At 37.6% G+C, this 27,330-nt stretch overlaps 1 protein-coding gene across 2 annotated transcripts in view; it reads right to left on the reverse strand.

Moving 5' to 3' along the window:
• Nucleotides 1–451: 451 nt before the first annotated feature.
• Nucleotides 452–27,330, reverse strand: part of MND1 (meiotic nuclear divisions 1) — a 41,143-nt gene continuing 14,264 nt past the window's right edge. For both annotated transcript variants that reach the window (XM_079306759.1, XM_079306760.1), the window contains exons 5-8: nucleotides 20,294–20,368; nucleotides 18,346–18,460; nucleotides 2,343–2,387; nucleotides 452–699 (exon numbers count right to left, since the gene is read on the reverse strand). In XM_079306759.1, coding sequence (XP_079162885.1) covers nucleotides 593–699; nucleotides 2,343–2,387; nucleotides 18,346–18,460; nucleotides 20,294–20,368 — 342 coding nt within the window. In that variant the 3' untranslated portion in view covers nucleotides 452–592. The remainder of the gene's footprint in view (nucleotides 700–2,342; nucleotides 2,388–18,345; nucleotides 18,461–20,293; nucleotides 20,369–27,330) is intronic.

A 27,330-nucleotide genomic window follows, 5' to 3' on the forward strand; every position in this document is an offset into this window, starting at 1 on the left:
TCTGAAACAGATTCAGCTCTGCTGAACTAGTATTTTCCAACAACAAATACATTTTTTTTTCACTAAACTTACAAGCAGTTCTAGCAACACAATAAAGTATTACCTAAAACCAGACCTCAGGCTTTCTGATCACCTCCTTACTGTCCCACTGTTTTCCATTAATGGATTATGCCTGTTTTCTATTTCATTGGTGAGATGAGGGAAAAATTACTCCTATTCCATATTGTTCCCTGTTATTCCCATTCCAAAGTCTTTAACGTGTTTAAACATAAATCCTTGGAACTCCTAGCTCTTAGTACTTACTACTCTCAGTTAAGCAAAGGAAGAGTTAAATCGAGTCTCAAAACTCTCAAATAATTATTCCCTATAACTTCTGTCCACGCTAAGTCTGTCACACAGAAGAAATCAAGAGATTTACTATCTACAGAGTACAAGAAAAAAAAACCTGCAATAAATATTTTTAGTATTTTATTAACATTAACAAAACCAGCAAATTAAAGGGCGGCCACCTGTTTGGAGAGGATTCACATTTTAATGGCAGCTATGAATATATAATGAACTACATACAACTGTATCAGCCATCAACCGAACACTAATCAATGTAATCCAAATCTTCTGGGATTCCAAAACATTTATCTATTCTGCTCTCTTCAAATCCAAATTTACGCTTGGCCCAGGACTTTATTGAAAAGATGTTATCTGTAAACAGAATGAAGAACAATCATCTTGAGTATTCAGGAAAGCATGAATTATAGTCTCAACTACAACAAAATCCTTCCATTTGCAGTATCTCCTGTGTGTATGAAAAAGGTACATAGTGAGAAACATCATTATTAAGATTTAGAATAGAAAGCAGAAGGTTTTTGTTAATAACCTCCAAAAAAGACAGAACTATTTACTTAGGACTGAATAAAAAATATGTTATCTTTATCTTTTCTTGCTCCTCTTTTACAAGGAGATTGAAAGCTACAATTAGAGTGTAAGCCTGCTATAATGATGAGGTAAGTGCACAGTAGGTATTTTACACAACCTTCTGCAACTAGACACCTAATATGTGACTATCTATAGCTACAAAAATTTGATTTAAATTACTGTAAGTCCTTTCTAGTTCTGCATGTTTGTTCAGACACTGTATTTTTTGAAAGTTAAAAAAAGGACATTCAAGAAGCTTTATTTTAGTCAGCACTTCTCTTTCAGCATGACATTAACATGTAGATTTTCTTCAATTTAACAAAAATTTTCACTGCAGCATTTACTGAGATTTATTACGTCATTTCTAACACCCATAAATTGCAGCATTCCTTAAGAGAGGAAGTGTTTCCTGTCTGTGCACAGCTTACAGATAGCTTTCTTTTTTTTTTAACCATCACACATTTACTTTTAAAATTGTCTCTTCAAAAGAAAAATAGGCTGCAATATATAACCAAATTGTATAATTAAATAGTGAAGTATTATCTACAGGCTGAGGCACAGTTCCTTTACCTCACTTGAGGCCTTGAGAACAGCCTGCCATCAACAGCAGGAAGTTCTGACAACACCCAGAAGTTATTTTTAAATACATAATTTTATTTCCCCAAACACAGTAAACAACCCAGATATAAAATAATAGTCCAAAGACTAAGGCAATTATATTCTGCTGCACTTGGCACAACCAATGATAGCCACCAGTCCATCAGTAGGAGATCTATTCTAGACAAAAAATTATAAACAATATTCTAAATAATTTTAAAAACCATAAGGACATATAAATTGCTTGCTTTGCAAAATGGGAATGAATACAGCAAAGCTAAGCAACAACAGAAAATTGAGTTAAACTTCCATATGAATGTCATAACAATAACATTCCTTAAAACTATGCAAAATTTTACCTGTCAAAACTGATGAATTAGTTTGATAAATACCCTACTTTGTACCAGCATTCATCACATGGTAGCAGCAGTAATATTCCACAAACATTCTACTCTTTAGAAAAAAAAAAGAGCATTCAAAACAGAATTAAACTCTCTGAACTGGGCATCACCATTTCCAGTCTCTATTGCTTTCTTTATCTTAAGAGATTTTAACTCATCCAAGGAAATAAGTTGCAGGACTTAACACAGTGTATATGACAGCAACAGAAGGACAGATCTGTTATGACATAAGAAGTACATTCAGTAACTAAACTGAGAAGATGTATTCTTTTTATTGAATCATAATAGTTTTATACGTAAAATAAATTTCTCTATGTTTTTGTAAGTGAGGACTATCCTATGTCAAGTCTAATAAAATTTAAAGTTTTTAACACTGAGTTGGTCTTTTACTGAAATTGCTCTAGTGTGAAGCTGCGTCATGGCAATACACACCAGTCCATCTGTTGGCTGCCTCCTTGGCCACTTGGTTTGTTTGTCCTGAAACAGAGAAAAACACCACCAACAATAAAAGCATACATCACAGTAAAATCATCACATAGTTTCAAGGCACAGAGACTGAATTTCTATTGATGACATTTTTACAAAACCACACAATGTAAGGAAGTTATTCTACTGCTTCCAAACACTTGTTTTACACTTTTAAGGTTCCAGCAAGCACAAAGCTAGGTTAAAGAAAAAGAGTAGCAAAGAGCATAAAAGATACCACATGAACAACTATAAGTTTTTTAAGTGTATTTTAAAATAAAATAACTCCTAGATTGGCTTGCCTAGGGACTTAACTGTCTTCACCAACACTGGAACTAGATAATAGCCTGAAGATACTAGAGGCAACAGAGATAGAAAATATTTCATAAACCTCTCTATACATAAGTAAACCATCATATGGGTATGCATAACTCTATATAGATAAGGAAAATGACAAGGCAGCAGACTATCATATCAATCCAAAAGTTTATCATATAGCTCTGTAATGTCTCCACAGCTTTGAGAACCCTTCTCAATGAAAGTACGACAAAATAATGATTCTGTTAAACTTGGTTTATGTGCCTCAACACCATTCCAGAACTAAACACATAATAGTAAAGTACCATTACTATAAACAGGTTTTGTATAGTTTCCATGAGACAAAGCAATCAAGGAGAATTCCTCTTAGATCACCTTGTTCCCATTAAAGTAAGTACTGAATCAAATCGAGCAGGTCAGGTTGCAATGTGGGAATTTATCAGAATAATTACAGTTCTCACGCCTACATGTAACTTAAGTTATTCCCAGTCAGTCTTGTTACCACTTGCATGATAATACTCATTTGAATGGCCAGCATGAAACTTGTCTCTAGGGTACTGACATATAAATACATGATCAGGTATCCACTGCTATACACACTATACTTAAAGCAAAATTAAATTATTTTGAGAAATCACCTGCTAGCACACAGGAAGAGAAGTACTCATTACTCCAACCTTAATACTACTGTAACTGATATGAAAAATATTTACATTGCAGTAATACGCTATTTCAAAACCAATATAATTTCTAAAAATGGCCTATAATTAGAAAGTCTGAGCACAGCATGAAGAAAAGCTAAAAAGATGAGCAAAAAAACAGAGCGGAAAAGAAAATGGCATTTTTGCTTGCTTGCATGCATCAGAAATTCAAGTTGTTCCTAGCCTGAGAGAGATTACTTCCTACAATTACTTATTTTGCTCAGTTCTTGATGCCATCTCCACTTGTTCAGTTCCACAACTGGCAGCAATGACAACATTCTTGCAGCATTTGGAACAGTCTAATCTAACCCTTGTTAAAGCAAGTCTGCAGAGTAAGAGCTTCCACTTACCGTGACTTTAAATGTGTGATCTACATTTTTCTAAAATTCTACTGTAAAACTTGACAGCTGTATTTGACTCCAAGTAATGAAGTTTTAAATGAAGTGGGGTAAAGTGGGATGGCATTAAGCTCCATGGATCCAGAGCTGTGAAGTGACAGCATCCTGGTGGTAGGGGAGCCAATTTATTCCACAGTACCTGCAAGGTCTCAGCAGAAAGCTCACCTTTGCTGGAAACAGCTGACCAGCTCAACAGTGGCAGCATGTTTCACTGACATCCTGCAAATGCTGCATATATGTGATCATGTGTTCTGAAAATGCGACTTCGTACCTCTGTCAAAAAAAAGGCTGAAGTAACAACAGACATTGGCTGGACAACAAGTCGGAATGGCAATCACTACCTATAACTGAGTTGTGGCTAGATATGAAAACATGATAGTGAGAGCAGGAAGCTATAATGGGGAAATGCCATTATAACAGATATAGATAGACAGACAAAACATATAATCCCCAGTGTCTCATGGCTAAAGGTGAACATTTAGCTATCCGAAAGCAAGATTTAAGTCTCTTAGGATCAGTCTTAAGTCTTGCCTACAATTCCACTGCGTGATCTTGTGTGTCTGCTGCAACCAGTACCATGCCTGGAAGAGGAACAAGAGACAGGCTTTGATAGTTATGGATCTGCATCTCCTGAAGACACTGCGTCATTGCCAGCATCTTCCAGAGACCTCCAACTCCATCAGAAGAACTGACAGAAATGAAGAAATCTGCATCTTCACTGCTTTCTGGAACTCTTTTATAGTTGTGTGTTGGGACTTTCATTGTTTGCATAATTTGTATATATACATGCACAAGGATGAGGGAAAGCAGGAGTAGTAAAGCAGACACCCCCCCAGACACACCTACTTCATGTATGGGTGTAACTAACTCCAAGTCATGCTACTTCTGACTGCCTGTTCTCTACCTCCAGGGGATCACACAGCCAGGTTGGCTTTTAGACTGCACTGCTCAAGACCTAAAGACAGCAATAGCATGGGAACTTAAAAATAGTCACTCAAAAGCAGAATCAGGACACCAACTGTGTGAAGGAGAAACTCAAACAAAGCACTAAGGGCAACTTGCTAATTGCCAAAATTATCACAACCATGGAGTCCCAAACTTGGCTGAAGTCCTTCTGATTCTCCTGCTCACCAGAGCTGCTCTAACTGAACTCGATTATTGGCAGCTACTAAATAGTACTCCAGTACTGAATCTGCACAAGACAATGAAAGGCCAAATAGGCCATAGAGGTGAGCAATAGATGAAGCAATATTTTCCAGATATTCTCATTATCATTAGGCTCTAGTTACAGTCTGTATCTATATATCTGCATATAGGCTGACAATATATATAATTACTGTCTGGAAGCTGCAAAACAATCAGTTTGTTCTGGACATTACATATTTATTTCGAAAATTTGTGTCACAATGCATCAACAGCCTCTCACTCCCATATCTTTAGGATACAAGCCACTTATTTGTCTGAGGCACATACCTGTACCCTCTGCTGACTAATTTCAGGCACATTCGGCATTTTCTAAGAAAGAAAACAGAAGTTTACATTTCTGTCTCCAAAACTGAACAAAAGCAACCACATTGTGTACAGCAAAGCAAGACCCAGGAGCAGGAACACTTGAAGTGCTGGTCTGTTATATCAGCAAAACACAGCTGAAAATATGCCCAAAACAGTGAAGGGCTACAGGACAGAGGGTTATTTTGACCAATCCTCATTAAAACTTTCCTCCTCCTCAACCCCAGGTATCTCTGGGGAGCTGCAGAGAACTCAACAAGCTCAAGATTCTGGGAGCTGAACCACTATTTGAAGCATCTGTGATTGCCCTTATCACAAGGACAATTCCCTCTATCCCCACAGAGGAAAGCAAAAGTATGGAAAGGAAGGTCCAGCCACAGTAAATGTCTAAAAAGAAAACGAGGATGGGTTGGAATCATGCTTTTCAATGCAGGAAAGTGACATTCTACCAGTGACCTGCAGGTATTTTGGTGCAGGCCAGGAGACAGAGGTGACAAAGGCACATGGACAGCTGTCAGAGGTGCACTAAGAAGCTTCTAAAGCAAATAGAGAGCATCTGGTCAGGGGTCAAGGCCAGCAGCACAGAATACCATCACAGCAGTATATATTGACTCAAAACATTGTAAAGCCACAATGTTTCTAATCTGATTCAGGAAGCCCCTACAGTCATTCTCAGCACACTGCAGAACGACAGCCTCCTCTTTCCTTTTTCTCCCAGATGCTCTCACTTTTTTCACTGAAGGGAGAGATGGTTGGAATTAAAAGTCCTATTTGTATTCCAAAATTGAATGGCCAAAAGCTGTGGAAGTCTCAAATATTTCCACAGGGCAAAAAACAATTGTGATAGCAACAACCACCACTATCTCCTCACAAACATTTTCCAAATGTACTTTAGGTTCTTCCTAAAAATCTTTTTGAGTCACACAAATATCATTAAGGGAACACTAAGGATACAGTAATGGAACAGTACTCAAATTCAGACTGTAAAGACAACATATTACAGTTCCAGTAGCTATAGTAAAAGAAACAAAACAACAACAAACCAACGGCCAGAACCAGCTTACAACCACCTGAGCTGGTAGAAATTAACAAAGATCTGTAGCTTTCTTTGATCTCCTAGATCCTACTCCCGCATTTTCTGGATAACTTTAAGGACTTCTAGGTCCAGGAACCTTTACTTCTCTAGAATAACAAAAGCTAATTGCATTTATAAAGCCTTCACACTTTGGTGCCAGTTTTGACCTACCACAACTAATGCCACAAGAAAATTGTATGGGATTCCTCACCTAAAAGGCACATGACTGCAGAGGGAATTAGCACCTTACCAAGGAGAGTGTCACCCATCAGCCTGTAGGGTGTTAGCAGACACATGCAAAATACAACGGCAGTCTTCAGCATGTGGGCGACGGAGTAATTTTACAGTATGGATTACAATTCCTCTGCATGAAATGCAGGGAACAGCTGCAACTGTTCTCTAGCCCAAAGATTCCCAATCTCTCTCGTGAAATTGGTGAAGGTAAATTAAGTGCATTAAGTGGATTTGAATTCTTGTAATACATATGCATTCACTAAGACTGAATTCAAAGATGAAAAAAGGCAACTACCATAGGAACTGAATGTGAACTTGAACCTCCCATGACTCTGATTATCCACTGCGTTCTGCAGAGAAATACTCATTCTCCTGCACATAGGTTGCTCTTTTTAGAAACATTACCTGGCCATCATGACAGTGACAGATTTGTTTTCCTATTTCTCCTGGGATAGCATCACTTTAATATCCTGTGATGCAGTTTCCAGAATTTTTCCACCAATGAAAACATCTCATGCAAATAAAGATCCCACCTCCAAAGGCAAGGGTAGAAGGTGAGTATAGAAATTATACACCTGTCATCCACAGAAAGTACAAAAGGTTATTGCCTAGTAATTCTACCCACATATCCATTCACAAACTGACACCACAGACTCTGATTAGGAGCCTGTGGCTTGCCACTGGATACTGTTTATAGCAATGATGTGATGAAGTGTCTTCTTAAGGTCCATATTTGAGTATCCTTGAGAATAAGTAATCTCCAACACTGTCAACAAGCTGAATTGCAATGTGGCAAGAAGAGCTGTACAAGAATGTTTTGTAACCCTGTATTAGGCAGATACCTCCACACTATTGGAAATCTTTATCCTCCCCCAAGCTTCCCAAAGAGGCGTTTCCCCTTATAAACAAAATAAAGAACTGCCTTGTAGAAAAGTGATAGCACATCAGAATTATGTCAACTCCTTTGAATCGAGACTAACACATCACTCTTCCCCCATACTTCAGTATCCCACACAACACTTTTCCTCATGATATTAATCAACAGGTCCACAATGCTTCAGTTCATGACTAAATTCAAGTCAGTGTGCAAATATGATTTTTATTTAAATGGCATCACAAACTCAACACAACTTTTTATACTGACTTATTTTAGACTCTGAATAAAGTTTCAGTGCTACAAAAAACCCCACTGACAAATATGAATGCTACCTACTGATCTACAACCATTCTGAAAAGCACTGAAGACAATATAAGCTATTTGCGAGAGAAAAATAGTCAAGAATACTGATTTATGAATTAATTAAATCAGCATTTCTTCTGCAACACCTGTGTATAAATGCTTGAAAATGAACCTTAGTACCACAGTACCAGTCTTGTCTACCTGGTGAGATGTATCAATGCACAGTAAAGCTACTAAGAAGCTGATTCACATTGCTAAGAATATGCTTTTAAAGGACCATGATCTCTGTCAGTGTGTTTGAAAAAAGTGTCACGTCTTATCAGAAAAAACTCCCTCTGTCCTGTATGAAAAGGTCACACTGTCAAATTTCATCAGTATGTACACAGGGTCTCCTTGAAAAATGTCCAACAGAATTTGTCAGAATTGCTACCAAAACATTCCTCTATGCAACACATGCTCTTGCACAAAAGTTTACTATATTCAAGTACCTACAGAAAAAGACCATTTACCTTTCAACTGTTGTACTTTAAAACCCATGCTGAAATCTTAGCTGCAGAACGAAAAATACATCAATTTTCATCCAAAGAGCAGAGGGAAGCAAAGAGCTTGCAAAACAGAAACAAGCACACCAACTTGATTCAGGGCTGATTCAGGGCTCCCTGACACCACTGTCTTTTTCTTGCACTGGATAACTCTTCCTTCCTGAGCAACTGAACTGCATTTTGCAAGGAGGCCCATTCCAGAACACCATGGATTTTGGCCAGCTGTGGATCACAATTTGCTGTCACCTCATGTCTAGCAGACATTGCAGAGAAGAGTCTGGAAATGCATCACAAGAGATTCTCTGGTATCTGCAACCACAACTCAAGCATTTTCAACTTTACCTATGCCATTTCTGAGGTATTTGTTGCCTGTTTTTAAGGTTTCCAATTTTCTGGCCCTACAATTTAAGTCTATTAGTTTTTGTCATCTTCTACACGAACCTGAGTAACAGCCTATTCCTTCCCTTTTCTTGAAGAGATACAGATCTGCAAAACCCACCAGGAACCATCTTCTTTTGAGCCCTATTTTTGTAAAGGTTTTTTGTCTCTTAGAATGTGATTGCTCAATATCCTTTTGCTCTACTCTGAGCACTTAGTTACATGAATATACGAATGTTCTGAAATAAATTAGGTATATCCTGGTAGGATATCCAACACTGACACTGTGTTACAGCTGAAGCCATGCTAAAGCCTTTAGTATCAAAATTTCTGCCTTGAGCAGAAAGATTATTTCATGCATCTCATTATGGGTTATACTTCTTTTGTATCTTAGTATGGGAGTTCTTCTTGGCACAAGAACAATTCTTATATTCAAATTGCAAACTACTGTAACTCTTGACATCTTTTTTCAAATTCTCCCCAATTAACCAACTGCCTCAGATCATGTGTGCAGCACAATATCCTAGAATACAGGTAATACCCTTGCACTTGCCACTACTGAATGCTATTCAGGGTTTATTAGACTATCTTTTCAAATTGTCATGATCATTTTGAAATCGTACTTTGTCCTCTGTCCGTGCAGTCTTAGTGTCATCATCTGCAGATATAACATAAGAATATCTTCTATTGTATTATCCAGGTCATTAATGTAAACTGAGCAGATGTACATACACAACAGACCATATTACAGAGCTTCCTTCATCAATTTCACCTCCCTTTCTGATACTGAATTGTTCACAAATTATAAAGTGGTTTGAGATTCACACTACTGCTGTTTCATCAGGATTTTATTTCCCTACTTTCCTTAAAACAGTATCATGCCAAACTGAGTCAAAACACCAAAGACAAACTTTCTGCAACCTACAAAGATCTTTTACAGGGCAGAGAGAAAACCTCTGTGTTGTTCTAAGTGTTTCCAAATTGGTTTTCTGTTCTGAATTTTTCTGGTATCCTGCTCTTTTCAATTAAACTAGTTCATAAAACATTGAAGTGAGAAGGGAAGAAAAACCATTGGAAATAGTGTCAAATGTGCCAATATTAGTCTTGCACTTATACAACCTGCCCTGCACAAAGTTCAGTGAAATAGCAAAGAAAAAGGTATCCATATTAGGAATATACAGTCATAATCCAGATAAACCCATAATGAAAACATAACATACTATCCCATGAGATATGGGGGATATCTTAATATAAAAGATCAGCAACTTTTTTTTTTTTTTAAGCAAGGCCAGAGAAGACCTCAATTTGATAGTCCTGGCATGTTAACACTAAAGACAATGAACTAAAATCGCAATACCTTTCCTGACCTTATTTTGCACATCATGAAAAGATAAAGACCAGTACACTCCTTTGAATATCACTTTATCAAAATGGTCTGAATGAGTGCTACCATATACAAATAATCTAGAAGGTCTAACACGAACACAGAAGCAAAATACTCCACAAAAGCCTTTTTGTTTCATATATAAATGGATCTATAGATCAGTTCCATTTGATGCTTTCATCAGGGCTTTAAAATATGGTCAAATGGATTGCTCCCAATTCACTCCTAAATCAGAGTGTTGTAATGTAGCCACAGAGCTATTTTCCACATCACAGATTTTATCAAGAGTCTAGCATCCTAAGCAGCTCAACAGATTTTGCCACAAGGATTTACTGGCTCAAACAATAAAGCTATTCCCACATACTTCACCTATGAGCCTCTCACTTTACATATTTTTTCTGTCATTCAAATATAAACAAATAAAGAAAAAGAACAAAAACATGTCTTGTGAGTGTTCTCACTTGATTTCAAGAAAAAGTAACATGCCAGAGTGGCAACTCAGTTAAGCAGGGTATTTGTTACAGATATTTATCTAAAGATATGGTCCTCCAACTGCCTCCTTTCTTAGTGTCCAAGAAAAGCCCCACTGAGAAAACACAGCTTTTTGCTTAACTAGCTAAAATGCAGTTTCATTTTAAAGCAAGTTGGCTTGACAATCCCTAAGAACAGCCTGGCTAGAATGTGTTTCAGGTATAAAAACACAAGTATGCACGAGTCTAAATATTTTGGTCAATTTTTCATTGCAGAGTAACCTCTTATCTGAAGACCAAACACAGAGACAAGAAATTCTCTGGAATGCAGAGAATAAGAACCTTTTGCTGAAAGCCAAATGACCCTTCTGGACTTCAGCTTTCCAGCTTCAGCCAAAAGCCACACACTTCACTTTAAGCTTTGTGCCTTAGGTATGTATGTACAGACACTTTTTAAGCTGTCCAGTTTGTCCTGATGGTCCTTCATTCATTATTCTTCATGGCTGTTTTGATTTCCTTTCTTCCCAAGAGCCAGAAGCTGCTCACCCATTTACGTAGTCCTGTTGCTCCCTCATCCAGTTTTTTTCAAATCCATTTTCTAACAATTCAGTTCATCACAGAGTTCATGAAAATGCCCTTAGAAAACTTGTCACTTGTTCCTAGCTGATCAGAAGATCCCTGGTTGCTTTTCAGGGACACTACCACAGACAATTCTGTGAGGTACATGACAAATGACTACATGTATGAAAGTCTTGTGAAGAAAGCATTGAAAGACTTCATCAGATTTTCTGGATGGAAAGAGAGATTTCAAAGACGTCAGGAGAGTCCATTACAAGACATGGGCATCTACATCACAGTTCCTAAATTGAGCTGACAACTTGTTTTTATCACTCGTGAACTTCAGCACTGGAATGAAGGGCCAAAGTGAGAACTCTGTAACTTGCTTTTGTCAGGGAAGGTCTTTAGCAGTACATCACAGCCCCCAGTAACCACAGTCAGATTCTGCTTAGCAAGTGCTTCCTTTGTCAAAGGACCAGCCTTTACAATAGTTGGAGTGCAAACAAGCCTACTTTGTTTTTCAAGATTTATTAAAAAAAAAAAAAAAAAAAAAAAAAAAAACAACCAAAAAAAACCCGGGGCTGAAGATAAGGAGCAGATACTCTGCTTAAACTGGCAATTCCATCCAGTTTCCTATGATTGTCAAAGGATCCTGGATCGGTAATCCAAGCACCCATTTGTAACTCCATTCATTCAGTTAAATGGAGTTCCTTTTCTCAACTTTACTTAACAGCTATGATTTTATCATTAGTGTATGAAACTATGTTTATATACAAGTAGACTTATTCATAATTCTTCCTAGAAAATAATGTTTATTTTTCGTAAGTCTGAGTTATCTTTAAGTGTAGTTTTAGAACAGGTAATTTAATTTGTCAACCTTCCAAATGAATGACAAGCCATTCCAAGAACAGTATAGGGAGCAGGAGAAAGAAAACAAAATTCTTAGTTTGTTGCAATTACTTGAAAACCAGTAGAGTAAACGTGTCCTTTCATTACTAGTTCACATCTATATATATTCTGGCACTCCATGACGAAAGAGGAAGAAAGGTGTGGGTGTGTGAGCTGTATAGTTTTGGGTTTTTTTTAATTAGTAGCAAATAGCCTGGAAGTTACATACATGAACATCCATTGTCTATTTTTTGTCATATTCTCATCCAGATCCTCTGGAGATGAATATATTAAATATACAATACTCTGTAAGATGAGACTAATTTTAAAAAGTATTTTTAGTCCTTTTTAAATAGTTAAAAAACTATTATTTTTCTATGCACTTTTAAGCAAGTGTCTGATTTGCCCCAAAGAAAGCTTAGTTTAACACACTAAGACTAACATAAGTGTGAGTGAAGACACAAGTCTAACATCACCAGAGTGAATAACTTCCAACTGCAGACCTTTGTTAATGGCATTACTGCATAGACTATAAAAAGCACAGCTTTTCTCTCAGATGCCAGGTGCATATTTCATGGTCAGTAGCTAGGAAACATCCTTCTAATTGCAAACTGAACATACTGCATCTAAAGGTGATTAAAAAACCATTTCCTCTCTGGGCTTCATCTGTACACTATTGATCTTGGCACTTAGACCAGGCTTAAAATTATTTGTAGACTTTCTCTTTTCTAAGTGGAAACATTAATTTTTTTAAAATAGATACTTAATAGTTTATTAGATTATACTGCTGGCAAGGCTTTTTAGTTTAAACCACCTTTCTGACACAATTTCTGAACAGCAATCCATCCTGGAACAACAATCCATTAAACCCTTTTGTAAATTACTAGCATTCTGACACATTTTGAGTCAAACTGATGCAACTCATTTTAAAGTCTCTCCATTAGCCAGGATAGTCCAGTCTTAATTACATTTCTCCACTACTGTTTTCTCTTCTGGGAACAGGAACTATTCTCAGCATTAGTAAGAATCCCCTGAAGAATGAATAAAGTTTTCGTAACATGAAGTACACCTCCATATGTAACTTATTTTCAAATTGATTTGAACATGAGATTAGGTGGGTCTATCAACACAAAAACCACCCCCAAGAAACCAACCCCCAAACTATGCACTAAAAAAAAATCCAGTAGCTAAATACTTTTCAGCATCCACCCTTCAGATATTAAGATGAATGTAAAAACTGAACACAGAACTATTTTCTCATGCCTGCATACCCTACCAATTCCTCCCAACAGTTTGCCAAGCTGAAATTTTCATTGTTTAGAAACATGAGAATTAGAAATTTTGAAGGACTTAAAAGGAAAAAAAAAGATGTTTTCAAGTACATATTACATATAATGTGACATTTACATGGTATTCAGCGAAGTCTCCATGTTTTACCAAAATTTATTTTCACAGAATCATGTAAGTATTAGTTTAAGGACTGGACTGGCAGTGATGCCTCTGAGATCACAAATTCAGAGAGTTAAAAGAATAACTACTTGGATATTTGTTGTTTGAAATTGTGTTCATTTGAACCACTCACCTCTCTTGTTATAGGATAAAAATAAACAGAGAGAGCTAAAGTAAATGGTTGACACCAAAATTGCTACGTATGTTGTATCTGATAGTTTGCTAATTATTGAGAAAATAGTTTGCCTAGACATGCTCAGATCACTGTTTTAAAGGTAAAAGCCCAAGACATTAAAGTTATCAGTAACCAGCCATTCTCAAAATAAGCTAAATAGAAAAGGAATGCTGATAAGCAAGATCCCAGGCCCCATAAATACTACCAATCATACCGCACAGAAGTCACTGCAGTATGCACTATTTCTGAGAAAGCTGCCCTATCCAAAGGCACACATGGCTATTAACAAAACATGGCTATTGTGAAAAAAAAAGCAAAGGCCCAACAATACTTTAATAAAACATAAACCAACATTCCTCTTATTGCAGTGAAAGAACAAGACATCTGAAATGCTAGAAATGTTTATTTTACAATGAGCACTGAAAAGTGTTTAGCTGTTTCCAATTACAAGCTAACCAGCAACTCAAGAGTAAAGTCCCTGCCATTTATACACTTATGTTACCAGACAAACTCTTCTATAAAATAATGAGAAAAATTTTATTAGCTCCCTAACACCTCTCTGTGGTGGCCAGAAAGAATGTAACATATGCAGCAGATTAATCTTGACATTAGGTGGAGCTTCTTCTGTTGACTTTATGAAAATCTGCATAAATTATGAACTATTGTGTTGGGAGTGTGTAAAATAGAAGCCTCTCCGAGTCCCTCTGAGAGACAAAAGACTGCAGGGATTGAATTAAAGCCCTTAGAGAAATTAAAATATATTAAACCACACAGATATGAAGTAGAAGTGTAAGTTTTAATGTGAAGTAAGTAAGAATATACTTTAAGTGCCTTAAGAGAGTAAAAAGCACTAAAGTCTAATATAAAGTTCAATTCTAGTTGAAAGTTCAGTAACTTAGCCCCAGACAGAACAAAAACATAGTAAGAACATTACTTGCATTTTCTAGAGAGAACAGGTAGAACCATCTATAGAACAGACAGAACCATTTACGTGAATAGATAGAACTGTATGCGTAAATTATGTGTAAGAAGTGACGTTACTTTCGTACTTTAGAATTAAGATTCTAATAGGTGTAAAAAGGATGTTTTAGATTTGTGTTTTCAGCTCATTGGATGATTCATGAATAAAAACTCCTGTATTGGGGTGACACACACACAACAGACAGAAAAGGGAGGAGGAGGAAGAAGGAGGAGGAGGAGTGGTGGAAGAAGAAACAGAAATGTCAGGGAGCTGCTGCTGCTGCTTCTACTTGGAACTCTATTTCAGAAAGCTTTAGCATGAACTTTAATATTCTGAACTCTTTGCCTTCAAGCTTTAGCAACCAACTACTGCTCTTGTCCCTTTGAAGACCCAGACCCATGAATAATTTGACACTATTGGAAGATTGCATTCTCCATGGCTTTGTTGTCTACCATAACCTTTAGAGAGTCCAGAAGCATCATGTCTCCAACTCTGTATACATGCATGCTGTGTCATGTAAGAGACAAATCTCTCTACAATGGTTGCTCTCCCATAAGAATATATTCCAGCATAGATCGACACACCTCAAAGGTGAGAAACAATTATCCTATCCTGCACCATTTGAAGCAGGCTAACAAGTTTAATAGAAAAGCATAAAATTCCACTATTTCTTTGGCTTTCTTTACTTCAAATGACTCGTCAGTTTTACTGCTTTTGAGAAATAATTTATTCATCAATCCTAACTTAGAGGTGTCTTAAGCAACATTACCAAGTGGCAAAGACAAGCTTCTGAACTGCAGAGGTCATTAGAAAAAAATCCGCATATTTTGCTGTCCTAGATATATTTTTACAATACTATTTCTGTAAAATGGAATTATCTGAATATATCCACAAGACCAGACTACTACATAGCTTCCTCTAGTGGTCAGTCCCTAAATCTTGTTGCTTCTGCTATTTACTTTATTTACTTGTTACACACAAATTCCTCTGCGTTCAAATGCTGTAAATTTAAGAAAGCATTAAAATTTACCCTGCAATGTACCTCTGATAAAAAAGCCAAGGAAACTAAGCCAAAACATTGAACAAAACATTTGTTAGTGATACTAAAAGGATAAAGAGTGAAGTCAGCAAAACCAGAGTTACTAGTTTTCCCATTTGCCCCCTTGTGAATATGCTTTATAATATATTTAGTTACATGGTCGAGCTCAACTTTCCCACAACAAGATTCAGGAAGGAAAGACAGATGTTCAGTTTTTAGCTGAGTCTTCAGATATTTGCTATGAATCATTCAAACTTTTGGTTTTACCCTGAAAATTAGATACATGTGCATGTGCACATGCATGTTTTAAACAGGCTTGCTGCTGTGCAATCGGTTTGCTTCTGCGAAGCTCCACTGAGGAAAAGGGCAATTAAAAGACACAGCAAAGCATTTGCCAAATTTTAAGGTCACTGAAAACAGATAACAATTTGATATAGCCCTAAAATACCGTAAGAAGAATCAAGGAAGCTCTCTGTGACATGGGATGAGAAATTAACAGAATGTAATTTCATACTGAGCATCAGGTTGAAGTCATTAAGGACAAAGACGGAAAACCCAAAGGTAGAAATTGATAACTGCCCATTACAAAATATATTTTACTGAACAATTCAACTGTTAGAAAGAGTGCAATTACATAACATAACAGTCATCTCTGATTGTAAAACAAGGTAGTTAGAAATTCACTCAGGTAATTTACCTGAAAATAATCCCAATGGTTATGTTATCTAAATTATACACAAGTAAAAAATCGTATCACCCATGTGCAGTTTGAAAATCCGTGAATGAGTAACTTATTTATTATAAGGTGTTTTTCTGTGAAACAGCAGCAGTAACTTTTATGTCTAGCAGAATGTATTCCATTCCCTGAGATTCTTTATTGCCTTCTTATTTTTGCTTTTGCACTTTACTGCACTCTGGAATCAAAAGAAGTTCCCCTCAACTGTTTTATGGGTTTTTTTTCATTCTATCTCTCCCACAAAGCTTGTCAACTTCCATTCAGCTTTGACAAGGACATAACTCCTCAACACTGACATCATCATTTATTCCCTCATACATTGCCAGCAACAATGCCCAATGCCACTGCAGCAACGCCTGACAGAACAAATAATGAAGCAAAAAACTTTTAAAATTAATTTCAAGGACAAATTAATTTTGAAACACTACTGCATTTTTCCCTGGGAAACCCACAGGTAACTCAACAGTGCTAACCTCACAAGTCCCTTAAATGCTCATCCCTCCATCACAGAAATTCACATGGAGCTCCCACACACTTGAACAAAAAACCCAAACCCACAACATACAGACAAAAGACAAGGGCATGACTGAAGCAACCAAGTATTAAATTTCCTTCCCTTTCTCTCCCCCATGCTGCCAGCTAATGCAGCTTGCCCTAGCATTGCAGCTGTGATCTGCTCTCTCCTGCCACATTTTGGAACCTGCTCACTGCAGCTGTTTCAAAAGAGAGGATCTCAAACCACTCCGTGCAATGTGAACTGTAAGGGTAGCTCAGCAGTCAAAATATCTGACACTGCACATCCTTCTGCTGTTGGCATTTACCTAACCTCATTCTTTTTTACAGCTGGAATCAGCTGGAATGTATCTTCTCCTCAGGAGAGCAGGCAGCGAGGGATTTACAGCACAGTAACTAACTTCAAGTCTCAAGTTTGCGTATTTCCTGGCATGCCATTACAGCTTAGTGGAATGATAACACAGCTGACAAAAAATGTCACAGCCCCTCAAATAAATAATATCTGTCCAAATTTGGCGAGTGCTGCCAACTCTGTTTATGTTCCTGGCTTTCTCTCAGAACAGCTCTAAAGCTGTGGACTTTGTTAGTAAAATATGGAAGGAGAGAGATTTAGCCACATTTTTTTCAGAAAACATTCTGTGCCTGTTTCTCATCACTGCGTAACAGCATTTTGGCATTACAGGAACCTGAACATGCAGTGGTGCTTGCGTAGCAATGCAAGAGCCAAGTAAATAAAACCTGCAACATAAATTGGTGCATTGGCTGGGAAATCTCAAATTGGTGAACCAAAAGCACTGCAAACATGAAAGCTGCAGTAGAGAAAGTTGAATAAAATTTCAAGCGTGCTTTTCATTTTTCATGCTAAGGATCAGAATATTAACTGCATTTTAGTGCCAAATTCTGTATTAAAATCACTTGCTTTTCCTTGTATTCCATTGGAGTTAGAAACTCCAACCAAAACCTAGCATGTCAGAGACAGTACAGTCAGTTAAGAGTATGATCACCCACTTTCATGTAAGTGAAAATTAAGTGATTCTAATGAAATTATTATGGTTTTAAATAGGCAAGACAAAGTAAGTAGAAAGATACTCATCTTAACAGCATAGAACTGAAGGTAAACAGTAGCCAGAAACTCCTCTTCCTACACACATTCTAGGATACAGCACAAGTTACAAAATTAATATGGCTCTGGAAAGGATGATCCTGATTCTAAAGCATCAGAGCATTTTAATTATAGGATTGTTTCCTAACTGCTCAAGTGGTGGCAGGGTAAATATCAATAAACCTCCTCATACATAATAGAACAGAACATGAAAAGAAATATCAGTGTAATTGTTTTGTGTTGCTGAGCTCTAAAAAGAAAAGCAGCTATTCTTTGACTAACGTCTGAATATCAGGTTTTAAGCTAAAGAAGTGCAGACCTTTTCAGGCAAAAGATCACTTTAAACAGTACACAACTTACGCATCTCTTCAACAACATCTGGATCACATTCCCTGTATTTGTCTATTTCTTTCTTTAGCTGCTCTTTTTTCTGCCGAAGGGCAGCAAGGTCCTTCAGCAGAGCTGCTCGTTCCGCCTGGGGATTCAAAGGATGTTGGGAGATACAAAAAACCCCCAAACATTAAAAATAGCAATTATCACACAAAATTGTTTTAAAAAATAAGAACATACAAATTTAAAAGCTCTTTTCACTACTGCTTTCTGTTTGAGCATTCCATTTTATTACACAGAATTCTCAGTGACACTAAATGATACTGACTATCAACTGGAAATAAAAAAAATTAAGGCCAAAATGGATCAACAAAAGAGAAATTTTACACAACCTTTGAACCATGGTTTAAGAAACTCCAAAGAGATCACTTAATTATTGGGCTTAAAGGTTAAGCAGTATTTAGGAGTGCTAGTCTTGTAATTAAAAATGGCATTAGAGAAAACCCTACCATCTGCCCTTCCACAAATTGAGATACTGTGTATGAATACCCTCTGAATTTGTCTTCTTTCTTTTTCCACACCATTTAAGAGCAATGGTCTCAAAAATGAATTTACATATTTATGATATTGTAGTCTTTGTTGGGATTGTAAATAATACTGACCTCAAAGATTCTATCGATCTATAGGATCGGTAAGAGTCTCAACATGAGCTCTCCCACAGCCAGCTCAGCACATACTTCTAATTCAGTCTATAGTTACAGACAAACACTGGAACTGGCTGATATTCAAATAACTCAAGCTAGGCTAGCTTAGAAGAGCCAGACTGCATGAGTTTGTAAACCATCAAGATTTTACCAATGGCAATGGCAATCTCCATAGTGACCCAGAAGTCTGAGGTGTTTGTGCATTTGGGATTTTGTTTAAGATTGTTGGGTTTTCCCCCACCCCAAACTTCCATATTCCCGGTGCTTTTGTCAACAGTTTGGATTCAGCATGTTCTGAAAATGCAGAAAGGAAATCAAAAGTTTCCAGATGCTGAGGTATGAAGGTGAAATGCTTGGAGACCTACATTGCAATCTAGAATTTTTAGCACTTCTTCCTGATGTATAATCAAGAAGATCATACACGTTTATACATGTATACATATATACATGTTATGTATATATGCATACATATTGCCAACAAATGTTAGAAACATCAGCCAGGATAGGATTTCCAGGCCAAGAGCTTTATGCAGGGCAGGCCACATGTTGGAGAAGCCCAAGGCTGAAACAAATTGTTTGGAAACAGGACAAGCACAACTATGTGAGAAACCTAGCTGGTGATTCTTGATTACAGTCTGTTGCTAATGAATGAGTAGATAATCCCCATTAAAGATACTGCCAAAAAGCAGGTTTTAATTGAATTTGTGGAACTGCAACTTTAACACAGCTCGATGGTAAGGTTCACTCTATTCCTTACTAGATAAATGAATCACACATAGGGAAAACCTAGATCGTTTCTACGAAAAAGTTTGGATTCGAAGATTTGGCACTCTCCTACAAAATTCAATTCTTCCTGAAAACTTCTGGCTCTCTTTTATTGGAGGTTTAAATCAGTTTAGGCTGAGCATCTTAATGCAAGTCAGCAACTGAGAATCCCATATGAAGTATTTCTAACTGCTATGTTGGTTATGACAAACATGAAGCCTAGATATTTTTTTGAAGCTTCAGCAAGTGAAGAGCACCAGGCATACAGGGCTGCTCAGAAATCTACATTACAAATAAGTTGAAAAATCCAAACCAACATCTAAGTTTGTAGTTAGCAGATTTGACAGTTCAGGAACCACTGGGAACTTTGGTACATGCCACTGGGTAGTTCCATTCTAAAGACATTTTTAAATCTAAAAATACCTGGAAGTACCATACTAGTATTTAAAAGAAGTACATACTTGTAGCTCTATTTCCTCATAGGATTACCTCCCCCCAAAGCAACTTACAGTATCTTCACGTCCAATTTTTGATTTCTCAATGCTTTTTTGTAAAGCCTCTTTTTTCTGACTGCTTTCAGCAAACTGATGAAGAAAACAAAGAACAAAATAAATTTTTTTCAGTAACATATTAAACACAGCTATAAAATGTGCATACATATTAATGCATTTAAATAAACAAGTGGATATATCTCTTTAAAATAGATTTTAAAAAATAGATTTTAACATACATGTATAACTGATGGAATTAAAATAAACAAAGTAAATACAAAAGCACCCAAATATAAACCTGAGGCTCTGAACCACAGAGAAGAATTACAGGAAGCAACTTCAAGTCTAAGAAATTTTCATTCTTGTAGCGCATAATCTTGTTATATACTGAATGTTCAGCATGGGACTAAAATCCTATTTCATACCATAATCTGGCATCCCTATGTAAATGACCCCATAACATGGAGGCTTTGCATCTGATTATTTTCTTTGGTCTTTTTCCAGTTGTTCCTATTCAATAGAAGCAGTGACAAAAGCTATAGCAGATCCACCTGCTCAGCTGCAGATACCAGTGTTCCCAAAGTGATACGGCACTGGCTTGGCCCCAATCCCTTTTTACATGCTGATGAATGGAAGCCTCTGTTCAAAGGTATGTAAAGCTGTGGCCCCCTTTTACTGTGTGGTGCTTGCACTGCTAGACCTCACAGAGATCCCTTCCTTCAGGTCTGAGACAGAGTAATCTCACAGGGCAGGTGTGAGTAATCCTTCCATTTTTCTGTTACACCAGGAGAAATTATTTGCCAGGAGAGACCTCTCTCCATTAACCTGCCACTCATCTTGTACCAGGCCTCCACAGGTCAGTTGGCAGTTTTCCAGAGATACTTTGGAAACTCTTAAGCTGGGCAGGAGTATGTCTTGACCCTCAGGGACACCATACTCAGCATTAGAAAAAGCACCTTGAAATATTAAATGAGATGAATGAGAATGAAAAAAATTCTAACAGTTTAAAAACCAACTACTGCATCGAAACCAACACAAAATTTAAAAAAGATAAAATGGAACAATATCATGCTTTTAAGTATCCTTTGATTTAGTTTTGAATATGTCATACTAATTGTGAAAAGCACAGCTGTCAGAGCTCAGGTTTTACTCTGCCCTACCTCAAAATCCCCTCATATGAATCCTCCACTACTACATTCCCTTTCTCACTAAGGATTCCACTGAGTGCAAAAGCATTCCCAGACATTTCTTGCAATCCCCAGCCTTGATAATTTAACCATATGTTTTATATTGTGCAGCTGATACAAATGCATTCAGGCAACACAAACAGAACTCCTCTGGAGCTATAATCACTTCTCAATTTCAATTTAAACTAAAGTTTGGTCCATATTTTCAGAATATTAAAAGTAAATGTATGATAATTATCAAGCAGAGATTACTGCCAAGTCTTGGATATCTGTCCTAACAGCAAAAAGAAACTCCATACTGGTGGTCCATAAAGATTAGGATACAGCCCAACTGCAAGCTCACTGGGTTTAGTGGTTTCTCTCATAGCTCATTTTAAAAAATAATTACTCTGTGTTCATGCATGTGTTAACATACATAGACCAAAAAAGTCTCCTTTCTAAAAGAACATTTTAGTTGTCTTCAATTTATATAGGTATTATACTAAAAGAAAGACATAATTTGAGGAAAAATATGTCCAGCTCTTTATTTGCTGCTCTCAGTGCGAGTAACCACAGATGCAGTGTAGGTTTCACTATGTGGCTTGAAGTGCACCAACATCTTAATTTTGCTGGATAGTTAAAGAGTAGTCCTTCCAGGCTTTCCACAAAATTCTTGAAAGAGTAGGTGTGTTAGTCCCCACAAGATGCCACACTAAACAGAGGTATACAGTTCAGAAGAGGGGAAGTACTGAGGTGTAATTTGCAGCTTACAAAATCCAAGGAAGACAAACTTTAAAGCTGGTCATTTGGCATCTCTGAACACAGGATTTTTCTGGAATAAAACCCAGAGAGGAGGTAGAGAAGCCAAGGAGCTTATCTAGACCTTTATACCAGAAGTGCAAAGAAGCCAACAGTCTCTGCAAGAGAGGTCATAAAGGTGTCACTTTCTCTGTTTTTTTTCATACTCATTAAGTTCTTAATGTTTCTGCTTTTTCTAAAATGGATGTACAGAAGGAGCTTTTGAAGCAGTGCAAATCAAAAAAGGCCTGTTTCCAGTTTGCAAGCACCCAATAAGGCATCTTATAATTTTCTTGATCCTCTATATTCCACACCATTTAATAATGCAAGAGACACTAATGACAAACAAAAAGGAATTTCTTAGATTCTGCCCTATACAACATGCAAGGTTGCCATGACAGGAAGTTAGAAGACCTTCCTTTGCCTAAAAGCAAATATGGTTTTTACACAATCTCATTTAAGATACTGTTTTCTTATAACACAGATTTTAATTGCTTGGGTATTTTTGGATTTTTACATTATTCTTTAATTATTATTTCACATAACAAAAGAATTACAAAATAAAATGACACCTCAGCTGTTTGTGTATTATTGTGAAGTCATGGTAGTTATCCTCTCTGACGACATAGCAGAAAGAGGCAAGATATTGAAAAAACTCTAACACAGGACAGATGTGTGAGGGATGCGTGAGGAACAGATGGTCTGGGTTTCTTACAAAGAATCTAATGGGAGAAGCAGAAGGGCTGGGATAGAGAGGTGGGAACACAGCTAAAAATAACTAATGAAAGAAGGAAAGATAGTCAGCAAGGATAAAGGAGTTGGGAGGAAAGATGGATACACATGATACAATACTTAATTGAAAGGTAAGTGCAAATGGCAAATGACAGGTTATATGGCATTAAAAGAGAAAAAAAAGAATTTGCAAACATTGTGTATGGATGATAGCAGAGGACCACATGATAAATAGTGACTTACTTTCCCACTCTTCAGCTGTAGAAAAGCCTGATGGCAAAGAAGCACAGTAGCAGATGGAATTTTTCAATTCCTGAAGCAACCTTGGGGACATTCTTCAGCAGAACTGGCAAACAATTTCTCAAGGAACATTAACCACTCTCAGAGAAATCTGACTCCTGCCAACACCAGAGAGACTGATCCAGAGATGAACACACTGTGTCCAGTCTATATTTCTTGAGAGAGATGTCTGGGCTGACACAGGAACCTTCTGCCACAAGTGTAACTGACCCGGTATGGAGAAGAAGTACAGAGAGACTCTATTCCAATACAAAATAATATGTTGGCAATCTGACTGCTCTAAATCAGCACACAATTCAGTAAGGTGCAAGGAAGCAGCAAAAACTTCATCTTGGGGAAATAAGAAAGAGAGGAGACTAAATAACTCAAAATTAAGAAGTTAAAAATGTTCTCCACAAGAACGTTTTCAAAACACATTGGAAACCTGCAGTTAAATGAAGAAAGTAACTAGCATCTATAAAACAGGAGAGTTGGGGAACAACTTCTTTAGTTTTACAGACTCATATGATCAATTAAACAGCCACTAGCCTTAGACTTTAATTCAATCCAAAGTCCTCCAAAGGGATGATTTTTCCTACTCTTCAAAGGTGTCACAATGTTATCTATACATGTGTGCAGTAGTTTGGGTGTGCAAACTACTAGTGATGATAACCACCCGTTCCATCATGGAACTTGGGGTCTGATTCGTATCAATAAATACAGATTAGACATACACACATAATTTATAATCTGGTATGAATACATTAATACCAGGGTTCCACTTCAGAGAGCCACTGATTGGAACATTTGGAAGAGGAATATTTAACAAACAACAGCAGCAGATTTCAGTTCCGTTCCTTCTCAAAACCTGCCTGACTTTTATTCTAGAATAAAAAACAACCTTTTCTTTTCTCCAGCAACAGTTTTTGTTGCTCCTATGCCTTCTGATTCCCTGTTTTTAACCACTCTAACCACCAGTATCCCGCCAAACATGTAGCTTGTCTCACCAGCATATTAAAATATCAACAAATCTAGTATAAACCATGCAAACCCAGCCCTGAGTATGTTCACTGGACAAGAATCAAGCCAAGGTTGCACATGCTAACCACCAAGAGGGTTCACAGCTGTTAGCCTACTATAATTATGGTCTGAAAGACAAATACCATCCATTTGGTTTTCTTTTGGCCAAATACTCAACCAAAAATGGTATTAAAAACTATTGCTCTTGTGAGCACTACTCACTATGGCACTATGGAAGAATTAAAGACATTAATTTTTTAATTATTTCTGACTTGCAAAGTTATTTGCTTTGGGTTTGAAGCTCACTGTCCTTTGTCCCAGGCTAAAGGCACTGTCCTTTGTTTTCAGCTTAAACAAAAGCAGTTCAAGAGGTTCCGGGTAACATTAAGCAGTAGATAGATGCATTTCTATTCTGTGTGAAAACTAATTCACTACTGAAAAACCTAAGTGGAATTGTCAGAAGGCATGGAGAAAAAGTATTTCAAAGCATTCCTCTAGATTTTAAGGATAAAAAAATTGAAGCTAAAAACAGACTAATAACAAAGATCAATAGCTAAGGAACAATCTAAAAATACTGAAAACAGATTTTGTGTTAAAAGAAAGGCATGAAACATTAGTAAAAGAAATCACTCAAGAATTACTGTTGACTAAAACTTAAAGAGGAAGTAAAATCCCAAAGGGCAGCACACTGAAGTGCAGAACTGCTTTCTAAAGTATTACACTAAGCAAGGATATAGCTATTCCTTTTACATACACAGTCATAAATCCATGCTTCTCAGCGTTCCCAAATACACATAAGCAAACTTTGCAGCCAGTTAATTATGGTCCCAGCAGCATGGAGAGTCTTCCTGTGACTTGCAGTACTACGGCTTCTGGTCTGATCTTGATCACATATCACTCATGAAATGCCATTTCTCCATATAAACCACACAGTGAACTGAACTACAGTTAGGAGCAGCCACCAGGTCCACTGGGACATCAGTCAGGGATGCGAAAAACTTTTAGTGAGGCACAAACAGCAAACATATACTCGCTACATAAATGCAATTAAGATTATTTTTTTTTTAACGTTTGTGAAAGGAAGAGAAAGCAGCATGCAAGGTCTTACCCTGAGTCACTCTAAGTCATTTCAGCAATATGAAGTAGAGATTTGTACTTGTTGGGTCTTAGAAGGAGCAACTAGGAGACTGCAATAGTTCAGGAAACACAGGTAAGAACAAGAGTAGAGATCAAAGCAAGATAGAGCAAGAACTTTTAACTCAAACTGAAAAATAAAAGATTTTTTCAACAAGAAAAAACATCATAAAATGGAAAGAAAACAGACTGTAGAAAAAGAGAATGGAAGAGTTAGGGCCCACCACATTTCTGTATTCGTAAGAATTTTTTTTTAAATACTGCAATACAGGTATATTAGAAACATGTACAAGAACGCTCTTCTCTTTATGCATGATATATATTTTACCATAAAAAGATTTTTAATGCAATCTTTGAAAGAGTTAATTGAAAAACTTGAGAGAAGATAGGGTATAAACTTGATTTTCTGGAGAGAAAGAATGACAGAATTGGTCAGGAAGGGACCACAGTGGATCATCTGGTTTCAACCTCCCTGCTCAAGCAGAGTTGTCCTAGACCACACTGCGCAGGACTGTGTCCAGATTGTTCCTGAATATCTCCAGGGGGAGAGGCTCCACAACCCCTCTGGGCAATTGGTGCTGGTGCTGGTAACCTGTACAGTGACCTTCTTCCTCATCCACTGCCTCTTGTCTATTGCTTTGCACCACCAAAAAGAGCTTTAATCCATCCTCTTGACAGCCACCCTTTAGATATTTATACATATTAAGAAGGTCCCCTCTCAGTCACCTCTTCCTGAGGCTGAACAAGCCTGGCTCCTGCAGCCTTTTCTCACGAGAAATTCTCCAGACCCTTGACCAACTTAATAGCTCTTCACGGGACCCCTCCAGGAGCCCCAAGTCTCTCTTGTACTGTGGAACCCAGAACTGGACACAGAACTTCAAATGTGGCCTCACCAGGACTGAGTAGAAGAGGGGCAGGATCACTTCCTTCAACCTGCTCTTTCTAATGCACCCCCAGGATACCACTGGCCATCTTCAGCACCAGAGCAAACTGCTGGCTCAGGGACAGCTTGTTGTCCACCAAGTTCTCCCAGTCCTTCTCTGCAGAGCTGCTTTCCAGCAAGGTGGCCCCTAGGCTATGCTGGTGCATGGTGATTTTACTACCTGAGTACAGGAACCTGCATTAATTCATGCTGAATTTCAGAAGGTGGCCAGATGAAATTTTAGATGAGACTTGGCCTTTCAAGTCTCATTTCTACTTCCAATGACCTCTCAATACTCATTCCAAGCAGCCTGGCCTTGCTTCTGTCTCCTAGGAACTTTTTGCTTTTACTTAAGTAACAACAACAGTTCTTTATTAACCTATGGCAGCTTCTTGTGCACTTGGCTTGACTTCTAGCTCATTGGGATGCATCATTCTTTATGGAGGAAGTGAGCCTCGATAATCAACCAAGTCTCCTGGACCCCTCTTCCCTGCAGAGGCTGGTTCCCATGGGATTCTTCCGAGAACATCCCTAAAGAGGCTAAAGTTAGCTTACTTAATGTCCATCATCATCATCTTGCTTGCTGTCCTCCACCTCTTCATCCAACACTTAACTCTACAATCTTGAGGTCATTACAGCTAAGGCTGCCCCCAACTTCCACATCCCCAACAAGACTTCCTTGTTGGTTACTATGAGGTCCATCAGCACGCCACTCCTTGTGGGATCCTCTACAACCTGTGGCAGGAAGTTATTGTCAATGCTCTCCAGGAACCTAGACTGCTTGCGTATTGCTGTACAGCTTCTCCAGCAGATGTCAGGGTACTTAAAAGTCCCCACAAGACCCAAGGCCTGTGACTTTGAGACTTGTTTCTAGCTGCCTATAGAAGGCCTCATTCCCTTCTGTCTCTTGATCAAGCAGCCTGTAGCACATACCCACAACAGTGTGACTCTTCCTACTCTGCCCTTTTATCCTGACGCATCAGCTCTTGACTCTCTCATCATGC

The sequence above is a fragment of the Erithacus rubecula genome (genome assembly GCF_903797595.1).
Source record: "Erithacus rubecula genome assembly, chromosome: 5".
In the NCBI taxonomy this organism is placed as follows: domain Eukaryota; kingdom Metazoa; phylum Chordata; class Aves; order Passeriformes; family Muscicapidae; genus Erithacus; species Erithacus rubecula.